Genomic DNA, 24,726 nt, shown 5'->3' on the forward strand with positions numbered 1-24,726 from the left:
TGACCTGAAAGACTGAGCCTTGATCAAGCCGAGTGAACAATGATTTGTGTTCCAAGCCTTGACCACGTCACCATCTACAAACGTCGTCTGGATCTAGTTATCAACTACAAACACTGCCCTGTTTGAACAATTAACTAACAGCCAAAAGATTGAGATGAAAACGTATAAAAGGCTTATAAGCTGCGGAGTAAAGCAGCAGCCTCCTCTGTCTTGTTTCTGAAGAGCTTGGGACTCTGTTCCATAGACCGGGCTATTAGAATAAATCTGGGTTCCTCCTGCATACAAAGGCTCCTGTGTCTCCTTTTAGTACGTAGAAAGGGTATGGAAGGCTTGGGCGGTTCCCCCGCCGCAGAGACCCAGTAAGTGGGTTAATCCGGTTCTTCAAAACTCCTGAGATGGCTCCAACTCATCCAGAACGCCTCTGCACGCCTGATCCTCGACATCCCTTGCCGCAGCCACATCACACCCCACCTGAGAGACCTGCACAGGCTCCCGGTCAACAAGAGGATAACCTTCAAGCTCCTCACCCACGCACACAAGGCACTCCACAACACCAGACCAACGTACCTCAGACGACTCAGGTTCTACACCCCCACCCGCCAGCTCTGCTCCGCTCTGCCGACCTCACCCTCGCCACAGTCCCCCGCTTCCGAAGAGTGACCTCCGGCGGCAGATCGTTCTCCCACCTCGCCGCCAAGACCTGGAACACCCTCCCCATCCACCTACGGCAGACCCAAGACCTGCTGACCTTTAGAAAACTCCTCAAGACCTGGCTTTTCGAGCAGTAGCAGCATTCCCCACTCCAGCGCCTTAAGACCCTCATGGGTGAGTAGTGCGCTTTACAAATGATATGATTGATTGATAGCCCTAAACGCTGCCATTGTGGATGTCTCTATGGACTGTACTGCACTCCATGCACCTGTAGCCTCCAGACTCGACCCTTTGCTCCCTGACACTCCACAACGACAGACACATTAAGCTAAGGTATCATTTCCTCCCCACCCTCATAAAAGCGGACTGCTATGTCCCCTCCGAGGGCTTCCAGCCATTCTCTGACAGAGATGATCATGATGTGGAAGAACACGTTTTTTTTTATTTTTTATATACATATAGAGTTGTACAGACTGCACCTTATTCAGCTCCAGGGGTGCAGGCCCAGTCGAGTCTTTGCCACAGACACTGAGGGGCCCCTTCAGCCACAGCGCCCTACATACACTCTACAACACACAGGGAAATGCCTCTTCTGCTCAGTTGCTTTGAGATTAAGAGCGCCTTTCAGGTGTGTGTTGTACGGGCTGGTCTGCAGAGGTCAGTGCATGTATTTTCTTTTTTTCTATATCCCTGTTTTCCGAACCAGCTAATTACCAGCGCTGCACAGCATGAAAGATTCAGGTACTTCACAAAAAAACTAAAAAAAATGTTAAGATGGGAAGCTACAGTGTTGGTCAGCTTTGCCTTAAAAAAAACTTCAAACAATTTTCAAAATATTCCCAACACTAAATACAATAAAGGCCTTCGCCTAACATGCCTGTGCGTGAAAGCCACAAGTTTGAGCCCAGACAGTGTGCATTAGACCTTTTAATCTTTTTGGAGGACCATTTTTTCTGTTTGAATCTTCAACCCTGAGAGACAGTTTAGGTTGTGAAATGTGCATTTAAAGGTGTAAATTATAAATAGTAACAAAAACAATTACAACAATAATAATAATATTATAACTATGAGTCCTATTGAGAAAAACGATGCAAGGGTCATATAAATATAACAATACAATAAAACAAATACTGTCAGTGGGTTGAACCACTGGACTGAGTACCCAATACCAAACGCTCTCCTGTGGTTGTCAAATAAAGGTGCCCATCGTTTCCAGGCACATAGGATCAGACAACCGTGGCTTTGGCCGGAAGACCTGGGCCCACTTGCGTTAGACTACACACTAAACGCTGCCACACCTCAAAAGAATACCCCTTTATGGCCACTGTGCTAATGCAGACAGGGTAAGAGCTCTGAATGTAGGTACAGCGCTTGGAAGTAGCACACTAGGCCCTTAAGTAAGAAGAACAGTCTACTGTTGTCTGCTGCGGGTCCAGCACAGAACGAAGGTGGACTAGCTACAGAGCAGTGCACAGGCTCAAAGAAAAGAGCACAAGAATCGAGTCTACCCTACACTGAAACAGCTGCGCAGACGCACCCAAGATCACACTGACTGTCTGCCTTAAGTTAGAGGCGACCTACACAGACAAGAGGGGTTAAGAAGTTCACATTAACAGCAGCGCGAGGCAGAGTGGAAAAAGCGTGTCTTGCTCGCGAGGAGGAAGAATGTGGGACCGGGCCAGAGGCCTGTAGTGGCCCGCCCTGGAAAGAGCTGCAGAGGAATAATGACTTCCAGGCCCTGAGCTCTGGAGCAAGGCAAGGAGGCTGGAACCTTGGTGATGACTCAACAGAGCACTTTTTTGGGGGGGGGGGGGGGGGGGGGGTGGAGAGACACTAGGGCTTTAAGTCAGATTTAAAAAGTGTGTGTGTGTGTGTTGGGGGCGGGGCTTCTAAAGAGGGCATTGCCTATGTAATTAAGGGAGTGTCTTAAACGCCTAAACTACATTTCTGTGATTCCCATTGTGGCAACTGACCGGTATTTGGTATTTAAGTTCCTCTCTCAGCTTTCTATTATTGAATCTAGATACATAACACAACAACTGACATACTCTGAAAACCAGCCAGGACTACTGGCTTTGTCAATGGTCGTTAGCTGTTAATAAATGAGTAAGAACAATAATAATATTGAATGCATTTCAACCCTGAAATTGTGAGACTGAATAAAACACTACTGAGGCTTGTGGAAGGAGTAGTGATCTTCAGAGCTTCTAAATCCCTTCAGTTATATTCACTCAAGGTCAGATATGCACATCAATTTTCTCTCCACATCTTGTTCATCTGCATATCTTACTTACACTTCATCTTTTTCCTGTTCATCACCCTCTTTTCACTCTCTCCTGAATGCACTTTCTCTCATCTCCTTCACGTCACCACATGCCAAACACACAGCGCACGCACTCACCTGTAAGTTCACTTTCGGTTTAATCAATATTTTGACAAATGTGTGCCTCCTTCATACTCAGTTGCACAGAATCACCATTACTATTGGAATACGTGGCCATTGCTCAGTGTGCTCTACAGAGAGGCCAAGGATTGGATGACCATGTATTCTGAATACCTTTCTGGCCCTCTGCCAGCCAGTGTGACAAAGTCACACTGCCCTCATTCAGCCTTCACTCCAGAGCTCTGAGTCGTGGCCCATTATAAACAGCTAGAGGTGACTCATTTAAAAGTATGCACTATGCAAGAGTCACAGCCTACACAAAAAAGAAATACAAAATTCTGAAAATAGCTAACACTCTTGGGGAATACATGATTAATAAAACGTGAAACATAAACAGGAACTAAATTGCTGACATGGATTACTTTACCATTACATTAATTGTTCAGAAACTGGATGTGTTTTTGCCAGTAAAGTTAAGGACATGAATATATGACCTGATGTGGACCCGTTTCAATATCCGTTTAAATTAGTACCAGGTCTGAGACCCGGAGGGATCCAGTCCACTCAAAGTCCCGACAAACACCCTCCTTTCAGTCTGGAATCTCAAAAATCACTCCCACTCCAAACTCTTAAAAGCACCCGGCAGCAGCCTGAAGCTCAGACAAGGCCCCTCCTGGCGGCCATGTTCCGAGATAAGCACCTGTCTAATGGTGCAAAGCAGAGACAAGCACCACCCTCAGACACTCAATCAAACAAGCACACTCCAGAAGGCTGGACTGAGACAAGCACCCTCTGAGTGCACTTCTCAATGAAAGCAAGTGGGGCTCACCGGCACCCATTTTTGGGGAAGACTGAAAAACGGGCACAAAGACAGAAAGCAGGGGCCGCAAGAGTGAGGTAAAAGGACAGCAGCGCCTGGTAGTGGATTAACCCCTTTCATGCTCATGACGAGCCCAGCTCGTCATGAGTCACAGTGGAGCTGTGCTCATGACGAGCTGGACTCGTCATAACGGCCGCAGCCCGCCCACGCACGATTGATTCCCCGCCTGTGTGGGAGAATTAATCTGTGGACGGGGTTGTTACGAGCCCAGCTCGTCATGAGCACAGCTCCACTGTGACTCTTGACGAGCTGGGCTCGTCACGAGCACCGCGGCCCCACCCCCCTCACCCCGCGCCGTGGGGGAATTACCCCCGTGGTGAAGGGGTTAAAGATAATTGAGGTGAACTCAACACTATTAGTTGATTTTGTGTGCTCACTGGCAAGCATTCTTTTACAAAGTAAGCACTGTTGTGTGGCCTGTAACTGTGACAAGTGGCATTACCATGAATAAGAACCTTGCAGCCAACCTGGACAGACACAAGCACCCCCTCAATGGCCTGCCGCTTGGGTGAGCTCTCTCTCCAGTGGGCCTGAATAGATACAGGCACTCAGTCCAGCAGCGCAGAACCAAGTGAGGCTCTCTCCTCCAATCCTGGAACTGAGAGAAGAAGCACCACTCCCCTGGCCTGAACCCAAAACACACTGTTAGAACTCTGACCCGCAAGAGACAAAACCCACCACAATCATGTCCTTGAACCCGCAAGGCATCATCACACAACCCTGACCAAATTAAGCACCCTCCTCGCTACCTGCACCCAGACTGGGAATGCCCAACGACAAACACTCAAACCGGAAGTGCTGTAGTGCTTTGTTCTTGTAGGTCAACCTTAAATGGACTTGTATAAAATGTACTAATGTTACGGTGTCAACGAATGTCAAATATAGCCACAGAAACATTTCGGAAGGCTAAACACACACTTCACTACTACCTGCCACATTTCACCATACTACACTAACAAAAGTCACTTACTACAATTTCCCTATACTGCTTTTATTCGGTGAATCGGGTAAAGATTTTTTTATGCGAAGGGAATGAGGGTAAAAGTTAATAGCTAAACATTTAAACCACAAATGCTTGACCTGAACACCTGGTCCAGACAAGCAGCCATTCATTCGATCAATGATTGGCTTTCTGACTACGCAGTCCCCTTTTAGGAGGACTCAAATTACAAACGTAATATTGACAGTTCTGTGATTCTCAAGATGTATATAATTCTGACAACCCCACCAACAGAAACATGCAAAACAATAAAAAGCTGTACGGAAAAAACAACAAGCCTGTATCACGTAGAACACCAACACAGACAGGGCTCAGTCAGATGCAGGTTTAAGAGTAGACTCTACTAGTGGGTGAACGATCATGAGTTAAGGGGGTTTTAGGATTAAGCTCCCACATATCTAGAGGTGATCAAAAACAATAAAGTAATAAATAACCTCCCTCAGAATATGCACTTGTGAGCTACCTGCCACATGCTACAGTCGGTAAGCAACCAGGTAATCTCCCTTGGCAACATGTCGCAGTGTAATTATTGCACCTAGGACGGCTACACACACACAGAAGGCTGAGTTTCTATTTTAATGCACAGTTATGTAGCTTGTAAGTGAGGTTTAGCCAGGAGTATAGTAGAGACTCCTAACACTTGAATCAAACACTGACCTCTACCTGGTGACGTCCACCAGTGAGTACATTTACCCTAACTTAACGTGAAACAGTAGCAAGACTGTTAGTCTACTACAGGTCAGCATGCCTGGGTGGGAGAGGTAGTACTAAGGAACAAGGGATCCCTAGAGCCATTCAGGGACCTTGAGTAGTCACCGAACAGTGGTCCCGAGACACACAACATCAGCAATCTTAAACACAGAATGGTTGTTTATTAGTAACAAAAGAAAAATTACAAAAAAAGTAAAATCAAACTTATTAACAATGGTACAGTGGGTGAGGGTGCTCTCTTTTATGTGATACACACAAGTGATATTAGAGGTCAAAGTGCGTATCCAAAACAAGAACAGCACAGCCCGTTACTTGGTGATAAACTGAGCAAATAGGGTCCTTAACAACAGTGAACCTTTCAATCATTTAAGTGAGTCCATCAGGATTCAAAGGTTTTTTTAAGATCCTGAAAGTTAGATGGGTAAAGCTTCAAGGCATTTAGGGTAGAAATACTCTAAAAAATGCACGTGAAAAGTTCAAATTAGGAGTAGCCACTATCGAGCATGCTTAAAATAGCCAGGGACGCGTACACTGGCTCCAGCAATCCGAAATGACAGAACCCTGTGACAGGTAGAAGTTACAAGTCTTGCTGACTTGCCAATTAAGGATTGATATGGGACAACGACCTTGATTGCTGCACAAGGTCATGTATAGGAATTCACTATAAAGCAGACACAGTCATTCACTGGTAGGCCTTGTGGAACGATAGAACATGATTTGCTCCTCAGATCCTTGATGAAACAGGGACTTTAATATCGGACGCTGAAGGCATCAATAATCCCTTCGCTGTCTCCAGTGAACATTTTATGCTGTCAACATGCCTAATAGCATGGCGGCCGCCTTCAAACCTACGAAGAACTTCCAGTGGAGCGCCTGAAGAAGGGTAATAGTAGTGGCCTTTGATCCGCCACCAGAAGTGGATGAACTGATGCTCTCTCCTCCATGCAGCTGGGCTAAAGGCACCCCAGCTGAACTCTTAAGCTTATGGCCTCACTCCTCCCACCTCACATGTTGGCTATGTTTGACTAGGCCTCTTGAGGATAGGCAGGAGTACACGGTTTTAGAAAGCTATAAATGGGGCTATACGATGTCATGAACATTTTGGGGTCAAAGGTGGGAGCATTTCCATATTTCTTCGGGATTCAATTCACAAGGGTAGGCCTAATTAAGTACATCTTGCTATGCATATGTAGTCATGTGCATGTATATAATAATAGCCCTTAAGTATTTTGACATGCAATGATACAAACTACACCGTGTATGTCTGAGAGGTTGATCTATTTAAATGATAATCAAATATTTTATATAAAAACCGCATTGAATAGCCTTCATGTCCTCAGATGACTTCAGACAGCACAACTCGTTTAAACTACCTGGATAACAGGACAGGCACTTGAGGACATGGCGCCCACGTTCCTCTGAGAGTCAGTAGGGTAGGCCGGGGAGTATCCAAGTCATAACACAACAACCTTTCCCAATTGCGAGTATCATTTTTCTCTCGTCCACAGATACCTTTTAGCCCTCTCCCATACCCCAAACTCCGTCCTCCGCCACAAACAAAGCCCTAGTTACTGTGTTAGTACACTGTGTAACCGAGCCATGGCCCTATTGGCACCTCTGGCTGACGCAGGCAGGCCAGTGCGCGCCAAAAAAAGCGCCTCCATCGAATGACCTTGCCGAGTTTGTTTTTCCCACCCTTGTGGCGACGAGGATTGCACAAGAGTTTGTCACCACCGTAAGTGAACCTGCGAAAATCCCTCGCGCAGCGCATGAGTCACCGTCAACAAAGGGGAGATAGTGAGAGAGTCCTCCACGGGCTGGTACCGGCCCGCCGCTGGCATCACGTGCCCTCCCATGCAGACCGCAAGCCGACCGCAGGTTCCAGGCGCCCTGGCATCTCGTAATCCCGGTCTATAGTAAACAGCGAAGGGAGAGGGCCATTTAAATATATACACGCGGCGCTTCGTGATGGGTATAGTGGGTGCAGCGGGAGAGACCGCTGGGGGCGGGCAACTGCATGAAGTATGCGAGAGGCCCTGGATGCATGCAACGTGTGAGAGACGGCCTAAAGTATGCAGGGTATAAGACATACCTGTATATAGCATGTGTGAGATGCCCTGGGAGAGCGACATTTGTGCATACAGTGAGTGCCAGCAAGACCCTGATTATATGCTGTGTGAGGAGAGGAAGAGAGGCCCTGGCTGCATGCAACGTGTGAGAGGCCCTAAAAGTATGCAGGGTATAAGACAGACACGGATATGGCATGAGTGACATGTGCTGGGAGAGCGACATTTGTGCATACGGTGAGTGCCAACAAGACCCTGGATATCTGCTGTGTGAGGAGAGGAAGAGAGGCCCTGGCTGCATGCAACATGTGAGAGAGGCCCTAAAATTATGCAGGGTATAAGACAGACCCAGATATGGCATGTGTGAGATGTGCTGGGAGAGCGACATTTGTGCATACGTTGAGTGCCAACAAGACCCTGGATATATGCTGTGTGAGGAGAGAAAGAGAGGCCCTGGCTGCATGCAACGTGTGAGAGGCCCTAAAAGTATACAGGGTATAAGACAGACACGGATATGGCATGAGTGACATGTGCTGGGAGAGCGACATTTGTGCATACGGTGAGTGCCAACAAGACCTTGGATATATGCTGTGTGAGGGGAGGAAGAGCGGCCCTGGCTGCATGCAACGTGTAAGAGGCCCTAAAAGTATGCAGGGTATAAGACATACCTGTATGTAGCATGTGTGAGATGCCCTGGGAGAGCGAAATTTGTGCATACGGTGAATCCCAACAAGACCCTAAATATATGCTGTGTGAGGGGAGGAAGAGAGGCCCTGGCTACATGCAACGTGTGAGAGAGGCCCTAAACGTATGCAGGGTATAAGACATACCTGTATATAGCATGTGTGAGATGCCTTGCGAGAGCGACATTTGTGCATATGGTGAGTGCCAACAAGACCCTGGATATCAGCTGTGTGAGGAGAGGAAGAGAGGCCCTGGCTGCATGCAACGTGTGAGAGAGGCCCTAAAATTATGCAGGGTATAAGACAGACCCGGATATGGCATGTGTGAGATGTGCTGGGCGAGTGACACTTGTGCATACGGTGAGTGCCAACAAGACCTTGGATATATGCTGTGTGAGGGGAGGAAGAGCGGCCCTGGCTGCATGCAACGTGTAAGAGGCCCTAAAAGTATGCAGGGTATAAGACATACCTGTATGTAGCATGTGTGAGATGCCCTGGGAGAGCGAAATTTGTGCATACGGTGAATCCCAACAAGACCCTAAATATATGCTGTGTGAGGTGAGGAAGAGAGGCCCTGGCTACATGCAACGTGTGAGAGAGGCCCTAAACGTATGCAGGGTATAAGACATACCTGTATATAGCATGTGTGAGATGCCCTGCGAGAGCGACATTTGTGCATATGGTGAGTGCCAACAAGACCCTGGATATCTGCTGTGTGAGGAGAGGAAGAGAGGCCCTGGCTGCATGCAACGTGTGAGAGAGGCCCTAAAATTATGCAGGGTATAAGACAGACCCGGATATGGCATGTGTGAGATGTGCTGGGCGAGTGACATTTGTGCATACGGTGAGTGCCAACAAGACCTTGGATATATGCTGTGTGAGGGGAGGAAGAGCGGCCCTGGCTGCATGCAACGTGTGAGAGGCCCTAAAAGTATGCAGGGAATAAGACATACCTGTATGTAGCATGTGTGAGATGCCCTGGGACAGCGACATTTGTGCATACAGTGAGTGCCAACAAGACCCTGGATATATGCTGTGGGAGGAGAGTAAGAGAGGCCCTGGCTGCATGAAACCTGAGAGGCCCTAAAAGTATGCAGGGTATAAGACATACCTGTATATAGCATGTGTGAGATGCCCTGGGAGAGCGACATTTGTGCATACAGTGAGTGCCAGCAAGACCCTGATTATATGCTGTGTGAGGAGAGGAAGAGAGGCCCTGGCTGCATGCAACGTGTGAGAGGCCCTAAAAGTATGCAGGGTATAAGACAGACACGGATATGGCATGAGTGACATGTGCTGGGAGAGCGACATTTGTGCATACGGTGAGTGCCAACAAGACCCTGGATATATGCTGTGTGAGGAGAGAAAGAGAGGCCCTGGCTGCATGCAACGTGTGAGAGGCCCTAAAAGTATGCAGGGTTTAAGACAGACACGGATATGGCATGTGTGAGATGTGCTGGGCGAGTGACATTTGTGCATTCGGTGAGTGCCAACAAGACCCTGATTATATGCTATGTGAGGAGAGGAAGAGAGGCCCTGGCTGCATGCAACGTGTGAGAGGCCCTAAAGGTATGCAGGGTATAAGACAGACACGGATATGGCATGAGTGACATGTGCTGGGAGAGCGACATTTGTGCATACGGTGAGTGCCAACAAGACCCTGGATATATGCTGTGTGAGGAGAGAAAGAGAGGCCCTGGCTGCATGCAACGTGTGAGAGGCCCTAAAAGTATGCAGGGTATAAGACAGACACGGATATGGCATGAGTGACATGTGCTGGGAGAGCGACATTTGTGCATACGGTGAGTGCCAACAAGACCCTGGATATCTGCTGTGTGAGGAGAGGAAGAGAGGCCCTGGCTGCATGCAACATGTGAGAGAGGCCCTAAAATTATGCAGGGTATAAGACAGACCCAGATATGGCATGTGTGAGATGTGCTGGGAGAGCGACATTTGTGCATACGTTGAGTGCCAACAAGACCCTGGATATATGCTGTGTGAGGAGAGAAAGAGAGGCCCTGGCTGCATGCAACGTGTGAGAGGCCCTAAAAGTATGCAGGGTATAAGACAGACACGGATATGGCATGAGTGACATGTGCTGGGAGAGAGACATTTGTGCATACGGTGAGTGCCAACAAGACCTTGGATATATGCTGTGTGAGGGGAGGAAGAGTGGCCCTGGCTGCATGCAACGTGTAAGAGGCCCTAAAAGTATGCAGGGTATAAGACATACCTGTATGTAGCATGTGTGAGATGCCCTGGGAGAGCGAAATTTGTGCATACGGTGAATCCCAACAAGACCCTAAATATATGCTGTGTGAGGGGAGGAAGAGAGGCCCTGGCTACATGCAACGTGTGAGAGAGGCCCTAAACGTATGCAGGGTATAAGACATACCTGTATATAGCATGTGTGAGATGCCCTGCGAGAGCGACATTTGTGCATATGGTGAGTGCCAACAAGACCCTGGATATCTGCTGTGTGAGGAGAGGAAGAGAGGCCCTGGCTGCATGCAACGTGTGAGAGAGGCCCTAAAATTATGCAGGGTATAAGACAGACCCGGATATGGCATGTGTGAGATGTGCTGGGCGAGTGACATTTGTGCATACAGTGAGTGCCAACAAGACCTTGGATATATGCTGTGTGATGGGAGGAAGAGCGGCCCAGGCTGCATGCAACGTGTGAGAGGCCCTAAAAGTATGCAGGGAATAAGACATACCTGTATGTAGCATGTGTGAGATGCCCTGGGACAGCGACATTTGTGCATACGGTGAGTGCCAACAAGACCCTGGATATATGCTGTGGGAGGAGAGTAAGAGAGGCCCTGGCTGCATGAAACGTGAGAGGCCCTAAAAGTATGCAGGGTATAAGACATACCTGTATATAGCATGTGTGAGATGCCCTGGGGGAGCGACATTTGTGCATATGATGAGTGCCAACAAGACCCTGGATGTATGCTGTGTGAGGAGAGGAAGAGAGGTCCTGGCTGCATGCAACGTGCGAGAGGCCCTGAAAGTATGCAGGGTATAAGACAGACCCAGATATGGCATGTTTGAGATGTGCTGGGCGAGCAACATTTGTGCATTCGGTGAGTGCCAGAGAGACCCTGGATGTATGCTGTGTGAGGGGAGGAAGAGAGGCCCTGGCTGCATGCAACGTGTGAGAGAGGACCTAAAAGTATGCAGGGTATAAGACAGACCCGGATATGGCATGTGTGAGATGTGCTGGGAGAGCGACATTTGTGCATACAGTGAGTGCCAACAGGACCCTGATTATATGCTGTGCGAAGAGAGGGAGAGAGGCCCTGGCTGCATGCAACGTGTGGGAGAGGACCTAAAAGTATGCAGGGTATAAGACAGACCCAGATATGGCATGTTTGAGATGTGCTGGGCGAGCGACATTTGTGCATTCGTTGAGTGCCAGAGAGACCCTGGATGTATGCTGTGTGAGGGGAGCAAGAGAGGCCCTGGCTGCATGCAATGTGTGAGAGAGGCCCTAAAAGTATGCAGGGTATAAGACAGACTCGGATATGGCATGAGTGAGATGCCCTGCGAGAGCGACATTTGTGCATACGGTAAGTGCCAACAAGACCCTGGATATATCCTGTGTGAGTGGAGGAAGAGAGGCCCTGGCTGCATGTAATGTCTGAGAGAGGCCCTAAAAGTATGCAGGCTATAAGACATACCTGTATATAGCATGTGTGAGATGCCCTGGGAGAGCGACATTTGTGCATACAGTGAGTGTCAACAAGACCCTGGATATATGCAGTGTGAGTAGAGGAAGAGAAGTCCTGGCTGCATGCAACAACTGAGCGGCCCTAAAAGTATGCAGGGTATAAGACAGACTCATATAGCATGTGTGAGATGCCCTGCAAGAGCGACATTTGTGCATACAGTGAGAGCCAGCGAGACCCTGGATGTATGCTGTGTGAGTGGAGGAAGAGAGGCTCTGGCTGCATGCAACGTGTGAGAGAGGCCCTAAAAGTATGCAGGGTATAAGACAGACCCGGATATGGCATGTGTGAGATGTGCTGGGCGAGCGACATTTGTGCATACAGTGAGTGCCAACAAGACCCTGGATATATGCTGTGTGAGTGGAGGAAGAGGGGCCCTGGCTGCATGCAACGTGTGAGAGGTCCTAAAAGTTTGCAGGGTATAAGACAGACCCGGATATGGCATGAGTGAGATGCCCTGCGAGAGCGACATTTGTGCATACGGTTTGTGCCAACAAGACCCTGGATATATGCTGTGTGAGTAGAGGAAGAGAGGTCCTGGCTGCATGCAACAACTGAGCGGCCCTAAAAGTATGCAGGGTATAAGACAGACTCATATAGCATGTGTGAGATGCCCTGCGAGAGCGACATTTGTGCATACGGTGAGTGCCAGAGAGACCCTGGATGTATGCTGTGTGAGTGGAGGAAGAGAGGCCCTGGCTGCATGCAACGTGTGAGAGGCCCTAAAAGTATGCAGGGTTTAAGACAGACACGGATATGGCATGTGTGAGATGTGCTGGGCGAGTGACATTTGTGCATTCGGTGAGTGCCAACAAGACCCTGGATATATGCTGTGGGAGGGGAGGAAGAGAGGCCCTGGCTGCATGCAACGTGTGAGAGGCCCTAAAAGTATGCAGGGTTTAAGACAGACACGGATATGGCATGTGTGAGATGTGCTGGGCGAGTGACATTTGTGCATTCGGTGAGTGCCAACAAGACCCTGGATATATGCTGTGTGAGGAGAGGAAGAGAGGCCCTGGCTGCATGCAGGTCTAGTCCAGAGACCCTGCTTTAAAGTCCAGAGGCCCTGGCTCTGCATGTTGGGTGGAAGCAAGGGCCTGGAAGTATGCAGCAAGCCTGTGAGGGTTCCCCAGCGTGCTCTGGGAACGGCACCCTACGTTCCCAATGCCAACACATCTTTTTAGCTTCCCAGCCAAGGTCGCTAACTCCGCTATTTGCATCGACAACAATAGGGTGAGAAAGTAGGACCTGACTTTTTACGTGCTGGCGATTCAGATGATTTTAAGGCACCCCTGGACTTAAGTCTAAAATACAACTCCCGAAGCCCTTCAAGGGAAAAGCGCCCCCGCCCACGTCACTCCGTGGCATCTCCCTGCCCACTCATGAGCCACGGGGCACGTTCAATTGCATGCCCACCCTTTTGCAGGGTCCGCTCTTACACCTGCATCTGACTGAGCCCTTCTTTGGAAAGTGTACCATGTGCTTGTCCCTGGAGCCTTTTGGGTGTTAAAAGTTCTCAGTGGTGTAAGAGCTACAGACATCTTGATATGACCGAACAATCACTGCTATGGCTGGGTTTTGCGTCCTCGTGCAGTGATGGGCTACTGGTCTGAAGTGCTGTGTGAATTCTTACCTGGAACATTGTGTCCAGTTCTGGAGGCCTCAACAGCCGTGTTGTGTTGATTACTTGGCAGGAGAAAGGGAAGCAGAGGGACCAATAGAAGCCAAAGAAGGGGACAGAAAGGCAAGAACGAAGGTGTTGTGTGGATAGATTAACCTTCCCAAGACACAGGAACATCACCAGATGCAGCCACGGGGCACCATAGTGTGCCCGACCTTGATAAATAGCAGGAGGGAACAGGAGAGGGAGTACAGGACATCAGCCGGAGCACTGTGTCCAGCTCCAGGGGCCTCATCTGGAGCGCCAACTCTGGAAGCTTTATCTGGCATTTCTATTCTTGGAAATCTCATGTCAGGAAGGATAAATGGGAAACGGCAAATACCACGACCGCCGAACAACGCGTTGCCTTTGCAAAGCGGGTGGAAAAACGAAAGCGTCTGAACCAATCATTCCATTTACAACGCAAGTCTTTCCAACTTTCCCTTCTGTTGCGCATACTGGAGTTGGAATAGTAAATTATACTATTTGAAAGTCCAGCGCCCCCTAAGGCAAGTTGTTGTAACGACTTGCGCTGTAAATTGAATGAGTGATTCAGATTAATTCGTTGTTCTGCCCACATTGTTAAGGAACGCGTGGGAAAGGAAAGCGTGGTTGTGTCATACAACCATAAAGACAGACTGGAGACAATCCAGAGGTGGGTGACCAAAAAGGCGACTTGCTTATACCACTCGTCCTCTCTAGTGATGTGCTAGGTTGTCAACATACACATACTGGAAGACCATATGTAAGGCAGAAAGAGACAGCCACAGATAATCCACACTGACGCAAATCAATACAGGGGACTCCTGGGACGCAAGCAGCAGGATAGGAGCCTGGAGAGGCCACGGCGGAGGGATACATACCTGTTTTATGCACTGCAGCCTGTCGTTGGTCTGCTGTATGTGTCTGTCCATAGAATTCATTCTGACCGTCTCCTCCAGGCCTCTACCTGGAAGCCATTAACTGCGCCAATCTATGAGAAAATGAAAAAGAGATGGAATAAGACACTAAGTCTGAGCTGGTGGTGCAACAGTCGAGTCATCAACTTTCGGTGTTCATTTTCATATGGCTCTACTGTCAGCTACAGGCATTACTCTTGTACAGCATTAAAGGACATGATTACAACATATAACAAAGGATGCATTTCATAGTGCCTAACTGCACAGATTGGCTTATAGGCACTTTCCCTTTAGTGCCCATCAAGAGTGAAATGTAATTGAATGGAGAAACTGGAGGTTAAAGAGACAAAAACAATTATGGAAAAGAATATGTGTTCACGTGTGCACGCACTATATTTAGAAGGGTTTGAACAGGACATGCTGAAAGGCTGACCAGCATTACCAACATGCTATAGTACACGATATTTATACACAGGTCCACAACACACACACTTGAGTTGAAAAAAGTCCCCCTTCAAAACAAACACAAATATACACACTCGTCACAAGCAAAGCTTCAGACACGGGTGTACTCAGGTGAGTACACGGTCCAATCACATGTTAAATTAAGGAGCATAAACCCAGATATGTACACAGGTGGTTATAACTTGCACAGGTTCATTCTGAGCAAATAATCACACAATACGAAGCCTAGCCTTGTGTGTTGGGAAGAGTGATGAGGAATCCTGCACCTCATTTCAGCCGTGGGGCGCTGGTTGTTATGGAGTAGCGAGTGTGCGACAATCGTTGCATCTGTCGGTGAGGGTTGTACCAAGCTGGCAAGGCTGATGGCTCACAACTCCATATAGGTTTCTTTAATCTACGGGTACCTAAGTCTAGTGCATTGCTACTCTCAGTATAAAAAATCTTGTCTGTCTCACTGGCCCTGGGTGACAGTGGGAAACTATTCCTGCTGATGCCCAGGTGGGGGGATTGGAAACCGGCAGACTGTCAATGCTCGGCAGCCACCCACTCTTCCCATGAGCCACCATCATCCTGCAGAAAGCATTCCAGGTAGCTGGCACATCCTCCCCTCCCCAAACCACGAGCCACCAACACAAGGAATTGCCTGGTACAGCTCACCTGCATCCTTTATGGGCCCCACTTGAGACATGCCAACTTAAAAAAAAAAATCAAATCATCATGTGAGGACTGGGTGGAGCCATGTGGGCGTGGCTTCCGGTGAGAACTGCATGGGAGGTACTTCTGCCCCTCGTCCCAGTGCTCCCCCACACAACAAGCATTGGAAATGCAAAAGGTCTCGCATTAGAAAAGTTTGAGATATTGGTCTTGTAAATGACAAATATTTTATTTATTTGTTGGTTTTTATAATAGCTAAATTGATAGCTTTGTCATTTACAATGCCAATAGTTATAACTTTCGCGAATGTGACACCTATAGCATTAGGAAGGCAACATGTTTTGTATTTACATGACTTAGATGGCAGCTCTGGTCATTAGGCCACATCTCTAGAGAGCAGGAGAGTGCAGCAGGGGAGAGAAGCACAGCAATGCAATAGGTATCGCATTAGGAAAGTTTGAGCTATTGGTATTGTAAAGGACAAATTTTTTATTTCTGTGCTTGTTTTGAAAATAGCGAAATTAATAGCTTTGTTATTTACAATGCCAATAGTTTTATTTTTCGCAAATGTGGCACCTATTGTAACACAATATGTGTTGTAGCACTGAGTGGTGTGAGGGTGAGGGGTTTGAGGGTGAGGGGGTGTGAGGGTGAGGGGGTGTGAGGGTGAGGGGGTGTGAGGGTGAGGAGGTGTGAGGGTGAGGGGGTGTGAGTGTGAGGGGGTGTGAGGGTGAGGGGGTGTGAGGGTGAGTGGGTGTGTGAGTGTGTGAGGGTGAGTGAGGGAGGGTGAGGGTGTGTGAGGGTGAGGGTGTGAGGCTGAGTGAGGGTGTGAGGCTGAGTGAGGGTGTGAGGCTGAGTGAGGGTGAGAGGGTGGTGAGGGTGAGTGAGGGTGTGTGAGGATGAGGGGGTGAGGATGAGTGAGGGTGAGGGTGGGTGAGGGTGGGTGATGGTGAGGAAGTGTGAGTGTGAGGGTGACTGAGGGTGACTTGAGGGTGTGTGAGGGTGAGGGGGTGAGGGGGTGAGGGTAAGGGTGTGTGAGGGTGAGTGGGTGTGTGAGGGTGAGTGGGTGAGTGGGTGTGTGAGGGGGTGTGAGGGTGAGTGAGGGGGTGTGAGGGTGAGTGAGGGTGAGTGAGGGTGAGTGAGGGGGTGTGAGGGAGGGTGAGGGTGTGAGGGTGAGGGTGACAGGGTGTGTCAGGGTGAGGAGGTGAGGGTAAGGGTGTGTGAGGGTGAGGGGGTGAGGGTGAGAGGGTTGTGAGGGGGGTTGAGGGTGTGAGGGTGAGTGAGGGTGTGTGAGGGTGAGGGGGTGAAATGGCCTTGGTACTGTGTGAAGCAACATCTAGGTCCCTTTGGCTGTATCCTGTATGAAAAAAAATAACACCTCAAATGGCTGGGCTCCGCGGTTGCAATGGACTGTGCTTACGACACAATTCAACAAGCACTGGCAAAGGCAGAAGCTAAACGGCTGAGAGAGGGGCCACATCCTGCACAACAGGAAGAAAACAAACAGAAACAAGTCGGGCAGCACAACAGGGGCTGAAAAAAGGGGAGGCTGAATCCACTGACTTTCTTTATATCCTGACACTGTGGTGCTGATATGATTACCTCATTTTATGTTCCTCATTTCGATGCCTCTAATGACAGTGAACCCTTATATTTGTACTGCACTTACATGTTAAAATGATAAAGTAAAAGAAGAAAAAAAATACTCCTCGTAATAATAAAAACACAATGCATCGTAGCCCGCAACTCTGCGTAGTAACACGTGAACACCGAGATTCTGGTAAGAATGTTATATAATAAATAAATACAGAAAAACATCTAAAGATTCAAACAGCACAATGCAACAGAAATAGATCTGTGCGGCTAGCTTGGGGTACTAAAATAGTACATACAAGTCTTCCGAACTGCTTCGTTTACATTAGGATTCGAATGAAATGATACACCTGCTGCTGTGTTAACATGTTCATCACTGCAGAAAACTCAATTAACCCGACTACGGGTCAACTAATTAGCAAACGTTTTAGATGTCGACACATTCTTAAATACAGACTACCATGCACGGCTGTGTGAGGGCCCGTGCAGCATTACCATAGCGAGTGATCGCTGACAAATGAGCCGCTCGCGCTTACACATCAAGAACACCCACTGCCTGCAACGCTTGGGCAGGCAGGAAACATTCCTCAGATGAGCGGCGACCAATGGCAGCACCAGCTTGGAAGGTCGGGCCAAGGCATGCTGCACACTTGCGGCGGCATGTAGGGCGACGCTTTTAACCGGTATCGAAAGTTAAACACGAAGTGAAGCAGCAACCAGAAAATTATAAAAATAAAACACATTCTACAGTTTTGAAAAACACGCCACAAGCGCCACTTCCACAAAATATGCCACCCAAAAACAAGTTTTGTCTGCAAGTTTTTGGATTAAACTTGTCTAAATCCAAGTTTTATAGACACGCACGACAGGCATTATTAACCGATTGAGATCTACATAATATCATCCTGATGCAGGGTTGTAGAGTATTTACACATTGGACCAAGTCAGTAGATTTGAAATTACTTAATACATTTGTATCCAGAGCAAGAGCAAGTGTAAGATACAAACAACATTTAATACAACAAGACGGAGGGCATTGCTGTGGGGAGGGGGATGAGAAATGCGACACGGCCGCAGCAGGGGGCGGAGCGGAGAGAGTGGTGATGAGGGAGAGACACAGCCTGGCGGCCGTGAATAGTGTGAAGCAGCAGGGGCCTTTGAAGTGAAGCTAAGCTTCCCTTCAAAGGTTTGGGAGGAGTGCGGCTGAGGCAGAGCGCACTCTGGGGGAAGCTTGTGGGGCGGAGCGGGAAGAGCATCTGGGGAACAGATGGCTGGCGATTTGATGCTGTGCATGCGCATTTTAGGTCAATGCGCTTGCGAATTGACCTAAAAGCGCACGGGCACAGCATCAAATCACCATTTTAGTTAAACCTCTGTTTAAGCCCCTATAGTCTCGCTCCGCTCAATGCGCATGCGCATTGAGAGGCGAGACCTAATAAAAAGCTAGGTGAAGCTGCTGCCGATGTCCTGTGGTGTTTTTACGCTGCTTAAAGCCTTCAAAGAGGAGCTGGAAACCCACTCAGTGCAGGGCTGTCCAGTTCACCTTCCCTGCCACTATGTGATATCTGTTCTTCGCAGAGTGATCGCATGAGGGAAGCAGCTATTGAGTGACGCATAGTGGCACCATGTGAAATAGCAAGTCTGCCACTTCCCCACCCTTCCCCCTGACTCCCCCTTTGTCCTGTCCTGGTTGCCCTCCATTTCGAATGCTGGTATTCGTAGGAGGGATTAGTCGTCAATATCTCCATTTTCCTGCTCCTGGATGAACCTGCACTGCAGTTGCGCGAGTGTTTCTCAGTGTTAATGTACGCATCTGTCTGTCCGCACCGGTCTCTCTAGCACTGTCGCTCTTGGCTAGCTTGATCTACAGGCATGCACCTGGCAGTTCCAGCATGCATGTCTGCTGCATGTATGATGGTGTGATGCGGCTGTCTGCGGTAGATCTGTCTGCATTTGCAGATTAACTCTCTGAAATTGAATGGTGAAAAAACGGAGGTCTTGGTGTGAGGAAAAAACCCACCCTTATGGGATCCTCAACATTGGCCGATAAATCAGGATGCCTGGAAGGTGAAGAACCCTGGCTTTATTTTGAACTGGCCCTTCATTTACAGCAGGCACTGCAGCACCTCAGTCACTGGAACCATTTTTAGAGCAGGGGGTGGGGTGTTGGCCATTAACTTCACACACTAAAGAATTTGGAATGAGAAAAAAAGTGCGAACAGTAAATGGTCACACACATGAGCGAGAAAATAGGCGGAAGGTCTAGTGGAACGTTTTGAACTGCATTTTTGCACATATATGGCAAAGCCATTTGGTAGGTTAATGCCAATCATATACAACACATGCTCCATTTAAATGGTCTTTTTATGCATCTATATAAACAGAAACAACCACTGGGCTTGATATTGACTAGGGAAGAGAGAGTGTCTAATCTCCTTCACGGCTAAGAATGGTCTGTTTTGAACGCAAGCATGGAGAACCATGGCACGTGAACAAGAAAGAGCACTGTGCCACGAGACTTACAAATCCAAGTGACAGTCTCAATTCCAACCTCCACGAGGGATTGGTTCATGTAAACATGTGAAGTGAGGCAGATGTTCTCAGCAAGACTCACATAACCAAATATGCCAAAGGAGATCATCTCATTTATTTTAGTACAACCTACGAGTGTACTAAGTTTTGCCAGCATTATATCTCTATCTACGCGCATTTACAAAAACGTTAGGCCATTTACACCTAGAGTTTACAAAAAAACAGGAGTTGACATTTAAGCAGCAATTAAGGTTAAAAAAAAGTCAAGATACTTAGGTGGGTTAAAACACTTGCTTTGAAAAACCATAGACCATTTACGAAAAGAGGGTTAAGACCGATACTATATGTCTACATTGATTGCACAGTGCTTATCATGTAGCATAACATGTAACAAACTTTAGGTGGGGGTTTCCTACTGGATTTATGATGTTATATGACCATTGATTCGTCTGTGTTTATGTGTGTATTGTACAGAAAACCAATAAACGACGTCTTTAAAAAAAAGACCGATACTATATGTAAAAAAAAAAAATAACACGGCCTATGTATGGTACACTAAGCAATATGCATCATTCTAGATCACAAAGTTAAATAAAACACAATGGTACTCATTTACACACCAGTGCTAAATCAGTAGGAAATGCCCAACAGCAGAAATATAATTTCCACTCGACTTAAACTCACAATTTTTAATTTTAAATACAAATTAATTGGACCACAACACTGTTTTTGCATGTTTTTACCACTTCTTACTTCCATATTTACCACCAGCGTTCGCAGGTCTAAATGAGGGACAGTTTATGCATGCTGTGATAAAGTTGTCCTAGTCACTGATGTGATGAAATGTTTTTTGTGAAAGCGGTATCACACCCGTATTTACAATACATGCAAATGGCAATGTGTGTAGATGTCGGATCTCCGAAAATGTTGTGCAGCATCTTAAAACGTGCAGATGTGTACAATGGATATAAAATGTAATTCTATTCTCATTCAGTGGACATTCATATTAAAAGAAAGGTAGTGAATTTTAGGCTTGCTGCCTTTTCAATTAAAACACGAAAATCTTTCTTCCCTTCAGACTTCAGGTTAGAGTGCCACATTCTTGAAACATGTATTCCATCTGCCCTTTTGGGTTTAGTCTCTTGATTGGGAGCTGATTCACAAATGTATCGAATACACAAATCTTTCAAGAGCCCTGAAAACCTGTGATTGTTACAGGTTCATAGGATTTGTCCTGAAAAAGGTTTATGAATTCCATAGTAGAGGTGTGAAAATTATGCAAGGAAAATGCTTCTGTATTGGTGAAATTCCACTCCTATATAATTTTTCCCCAATATGAAATCAATTTTCCCCACAAAGAAACCCATTTGCTTATACCCCTATAAATGTGAAGGTGTTCCCTTCCTATTCCATCTTGAAAATGAGTACGTATATTTGAATGTTTCAAGAGTGGAAATGGGCTGTGGTGAAGGTTGTGAATACTAACACATCCATGCTTGGAACACACACTACCCACCCCGACACGATTTACTCTTGCCAAATTACACCATATTGGGATGTTGTTCTGCTTGACTACAAATTGACTTTTGTGAATTTTAATTGGAAATCTGCATTCCTGAGGTAAGCTATCTGCATGGTTAGGTACAACTTGCCCATGAAAATGACTTTTGCGAACCGATCCCAAAAAGTCAATATACCCTCATGTGCACGTCACATACTATTGGAATATGTTGAAATACTTGTAACGATTAGCATGCAACAAAAACAAACGTATATATGAGCGTGTGTGTTGGAAAACCTTTGCTGAAGCTTCACACACTCCTGCACATATTAACAAGATAGAAAAATGAGATAACTTTGTAATTCCAAACACAGAAAGGAAAATAAAACAAACCTTTCAATGTAAGAATAATCAAGAGTTTTCAGACACAGTGGCCTGATATCTGATAGTAGGCCTTTAAAACCACAACAAATACAACTTGTTGAGGCGATTTCAGGAGCCTCCAACCTTTTCACTAACGCGAGCTACTTTTGTCAAACAGAAATAACGCCGAGCGACTGAAATTATTTGTGCAATACACTTCAGATAAGCGTAGATTAGTTACCACCCTATGCAAGATTACCAGCCGTGATCTCCTCAGTGCAGGACTGGCAGCAGTAATGTAAAAAAGTCTTCATCAGTTTGGAATACCTCTACAAGGGTCATGCATTACGGCAACAGCAATGGCCCAGCACAAACGGGATAACGTTAGCAATACATCTCCCAATTCTGCATGATTTATCATTCAGATATCAGCTTTAAATATATTTTTGATATTATGGGTTCTGAAAATACACACATTTTCCCCTCAAATACACACGTTTCAATGTTGGTATACGCTTTTTGATTCAACCAAGCAAATGCTTCTAATTTAGCAGGCTGGACTGCACACAGGAGAACTTCTCACAGGTAGCCGGAGAGCTACCAGTGGCTCAGGAGCTAATCGTTCGAGAACCCTGGGCTATTTATTGTTTTTCCTGCATCTGAAATCTTACGTTTACATGAGTGTGTTGCAGAACCTTCTAACTCCCCTCAATCCAACTCCACTGCCCAGGAGCTGGCTGCCACTGAAAACAAACACAGGCACCAAGTGATTGATTCACCAAGGAGTATCTACTTATGCTTGTCTGCTGGTACTTTTTTTTTTTTTTACTACAAATGCAGAAGGTACCATTTATTGCTGCCGGACCTCAAAATGTGACCGGAAGGAAAAGATAAATCAATATGTAGTGGTGGTGCTGCATCAAAATCAGCCCATTTGAGTCCTTCTACCATTCCACTCCCAAATGTGGTGTCCTCTTTGGACTCAATATGCATTAAATGTTTACCGGTCTCGAAGATGGGCACCTGTTGGAGGTGGTCCGGCAGTGATGTTGAGAACAGTAAAACAGTTTGTGTATGTGGATGTTGTGAAAGCCACCAGGGTGAAGACAAGCAACTCCTGAGGTTCTGATGTACATCTACTGATTACCACTCCATAGCGTCACTTCCCAGGAGTGGGTACATGGGGCAATATATCAAGGGCCAGAAGGATGGTGAATTTACACTAAGGTAATCACAAAATGGCAGAAATTATTTTACTGGAGGAAGGAGGTTATGGCAGAAGATTACAGTGATGAGGCTTCTCACTTTCTTACTCTGTGCCTGCTTCTTGAATCACCACTGTATTCATTGCTTTGCCCATTGTGGTGCCAAATATGCCATAACAGAGACACACAAAAAATGTCATGGACACCCCATTAATAAAAATCTCACAAAATACAGAAATCATTTTTGCCACATGTAAGAAAGAAAGTGTTGGTAACAAAGAAATATGTTAAATGGCACCTCAAGGGAGGAACCAGCACCACTCTAGACTTGGACAAGTCCTTGATTTGTGACTAGAAATTCATGGGTGCTTTTTTTACAGTTGCTTTTAAGTGCTTGGAGGGGAGTGAGTCTGATATACAGGTCTCGTCCTTCCAAGACTGTATTCATAGGTACACAAGAACACGACCTGCAGTTTTTTAATTCCAAAAGCTTATTTTCAACCAATGTGTGGTATGTTCATCAAAGCGGCCAAAACCCTGGAAACACCAGCTTATCAGCCAAGTGTTTGAGAAGAAAGGGTCCAGTTTTTAGGAGACACTTTTTGGCTGTCAGTGGTACTTTACAATGCAATATCGGACTTTGAATCCACCGGGAGTTGGAGTGTTGTTCACAGCATTACCGTAATGAAATATTACTCTAACTTTCGCTGACGAACCTCAATTTCTGGGTGAGAGAGCGATCAAAAAAATGTATGTGATAATAAATTGTGAGTAATTCTATGCGGATAGTTGCCTTCCACACAGCAGTTACATTTACATGAACATCAGCCACATCCTTGAACACTGTTTTGAGGAAAAAGATTAAGTTGGTATGCCCAATGAACACTAAAAGTTTTGGTAAGGAAGGACTTTTGATGTTGTGCCAGAGTCCAGTAAAGTGACCACAATCGTAAGCGACACGTGGATGCAAAGGACCGGAGGCGAAGTGGTGCCTGAGGAAGCGGCAGTAGTCCTAGTAACAAGCAGGCGCTCTGGGTTGGCCAGTGTACACATGGTTCCTGTCCCTGTATTAATCTGTGTGTTGAGGACAAGCCAGATGCAGATAGACTATCCTTGGCAGGAGCATAACGCATGCCCCTGAGATGCACAGGCGCAAACCTCCAGCGGGACCCAAATCTCAAGGGGGGTCCCAATTCAGTCAAAACCCAATGAATATCTGTGAAATATGGAAAGCCTAGCTAGCCTCATCACGACACTGGTTGGGCCCCATCATTTTGCGTTTCATCACTGAGCCTTGGGGGAGCCTTCCAGGGGTCTCCAACCTTTTCTGTATTGAGAGCTACTTATATTCAATAAAACACATTAACAGCTACTGATATTATTAGTGCAGTATAACTTCAATTTCATTATATGTATATTAATTCAACCAAGCAAAATCATTCTAATTTAATAAGCTGGGCTGCACACAGGTGAGCTACTCAGAGTTAGCTCAAGAGCTACAGTAGCTCACGAGCTACTGGTTGGAGACCCCTGCGTGACCAGAGCAATAAGGTCAGAAGAAAAAGCAGTGATAGCATCCTCAACTGAAGCCTTACACCGTTCTTCTATAGGACCCAGCAAGGAGGCGCATAAAGTCCTAAAGTGGGGAAAGGGTGGCACATGAAGTCTCGCACGGGGACTCGTTTACATGAGAGGTGTCCGGAGGGTGAGAAGATCTCATAGCTTGCAGGGGCAGAGGAAGATAATCAC

At 46.8% G+C, this 24,726-nt stretch overlaps 1 protein-coding gene across 7 annotated transcripts in view; it reads right to left on the reverse strand.

Annotated features, from left to right (window-relative positions):
- Positions 1-24,726, reverse strand: part of ZMIZ1 (zinc finger MIZ-type containing 1) — a 535,099-nt gene that overhangs the window by 165,494 nt on the left and 344,879 nt on the right. For all 7 annotated transcript variants that reach the window (XM_086922439.1, XM_086922438.1, XM_086922436.1 and 4 more), the window contains one exon: positions 14,629-14,738. In XM_086922439.1, the coding sequence (XP_086778565.1) occupies positions 14,629-14,688 (60 nt within the window). In that variant the 5' untranslated portion in view covers positions 14,689-14,738. The remainder of the gene's footprint in view (positions 1-14,628; positions 14,739-24,726) is intronic.

Source organism: Lissotriton vulgaris, chromosome 5, assembly GCF_964263255.1.
Source record: "Lissotriton vulgaris chromosome 5, aLisVul1.2, whole genome shotgun sequence".
Taxonomy (NCBI): domain Eukaryota; kingdom Metazoa; phylum Chordata; class Amphibia; order Caudata; family Salamandridae; genus Lissotriton; species Lissotriton vulgaris.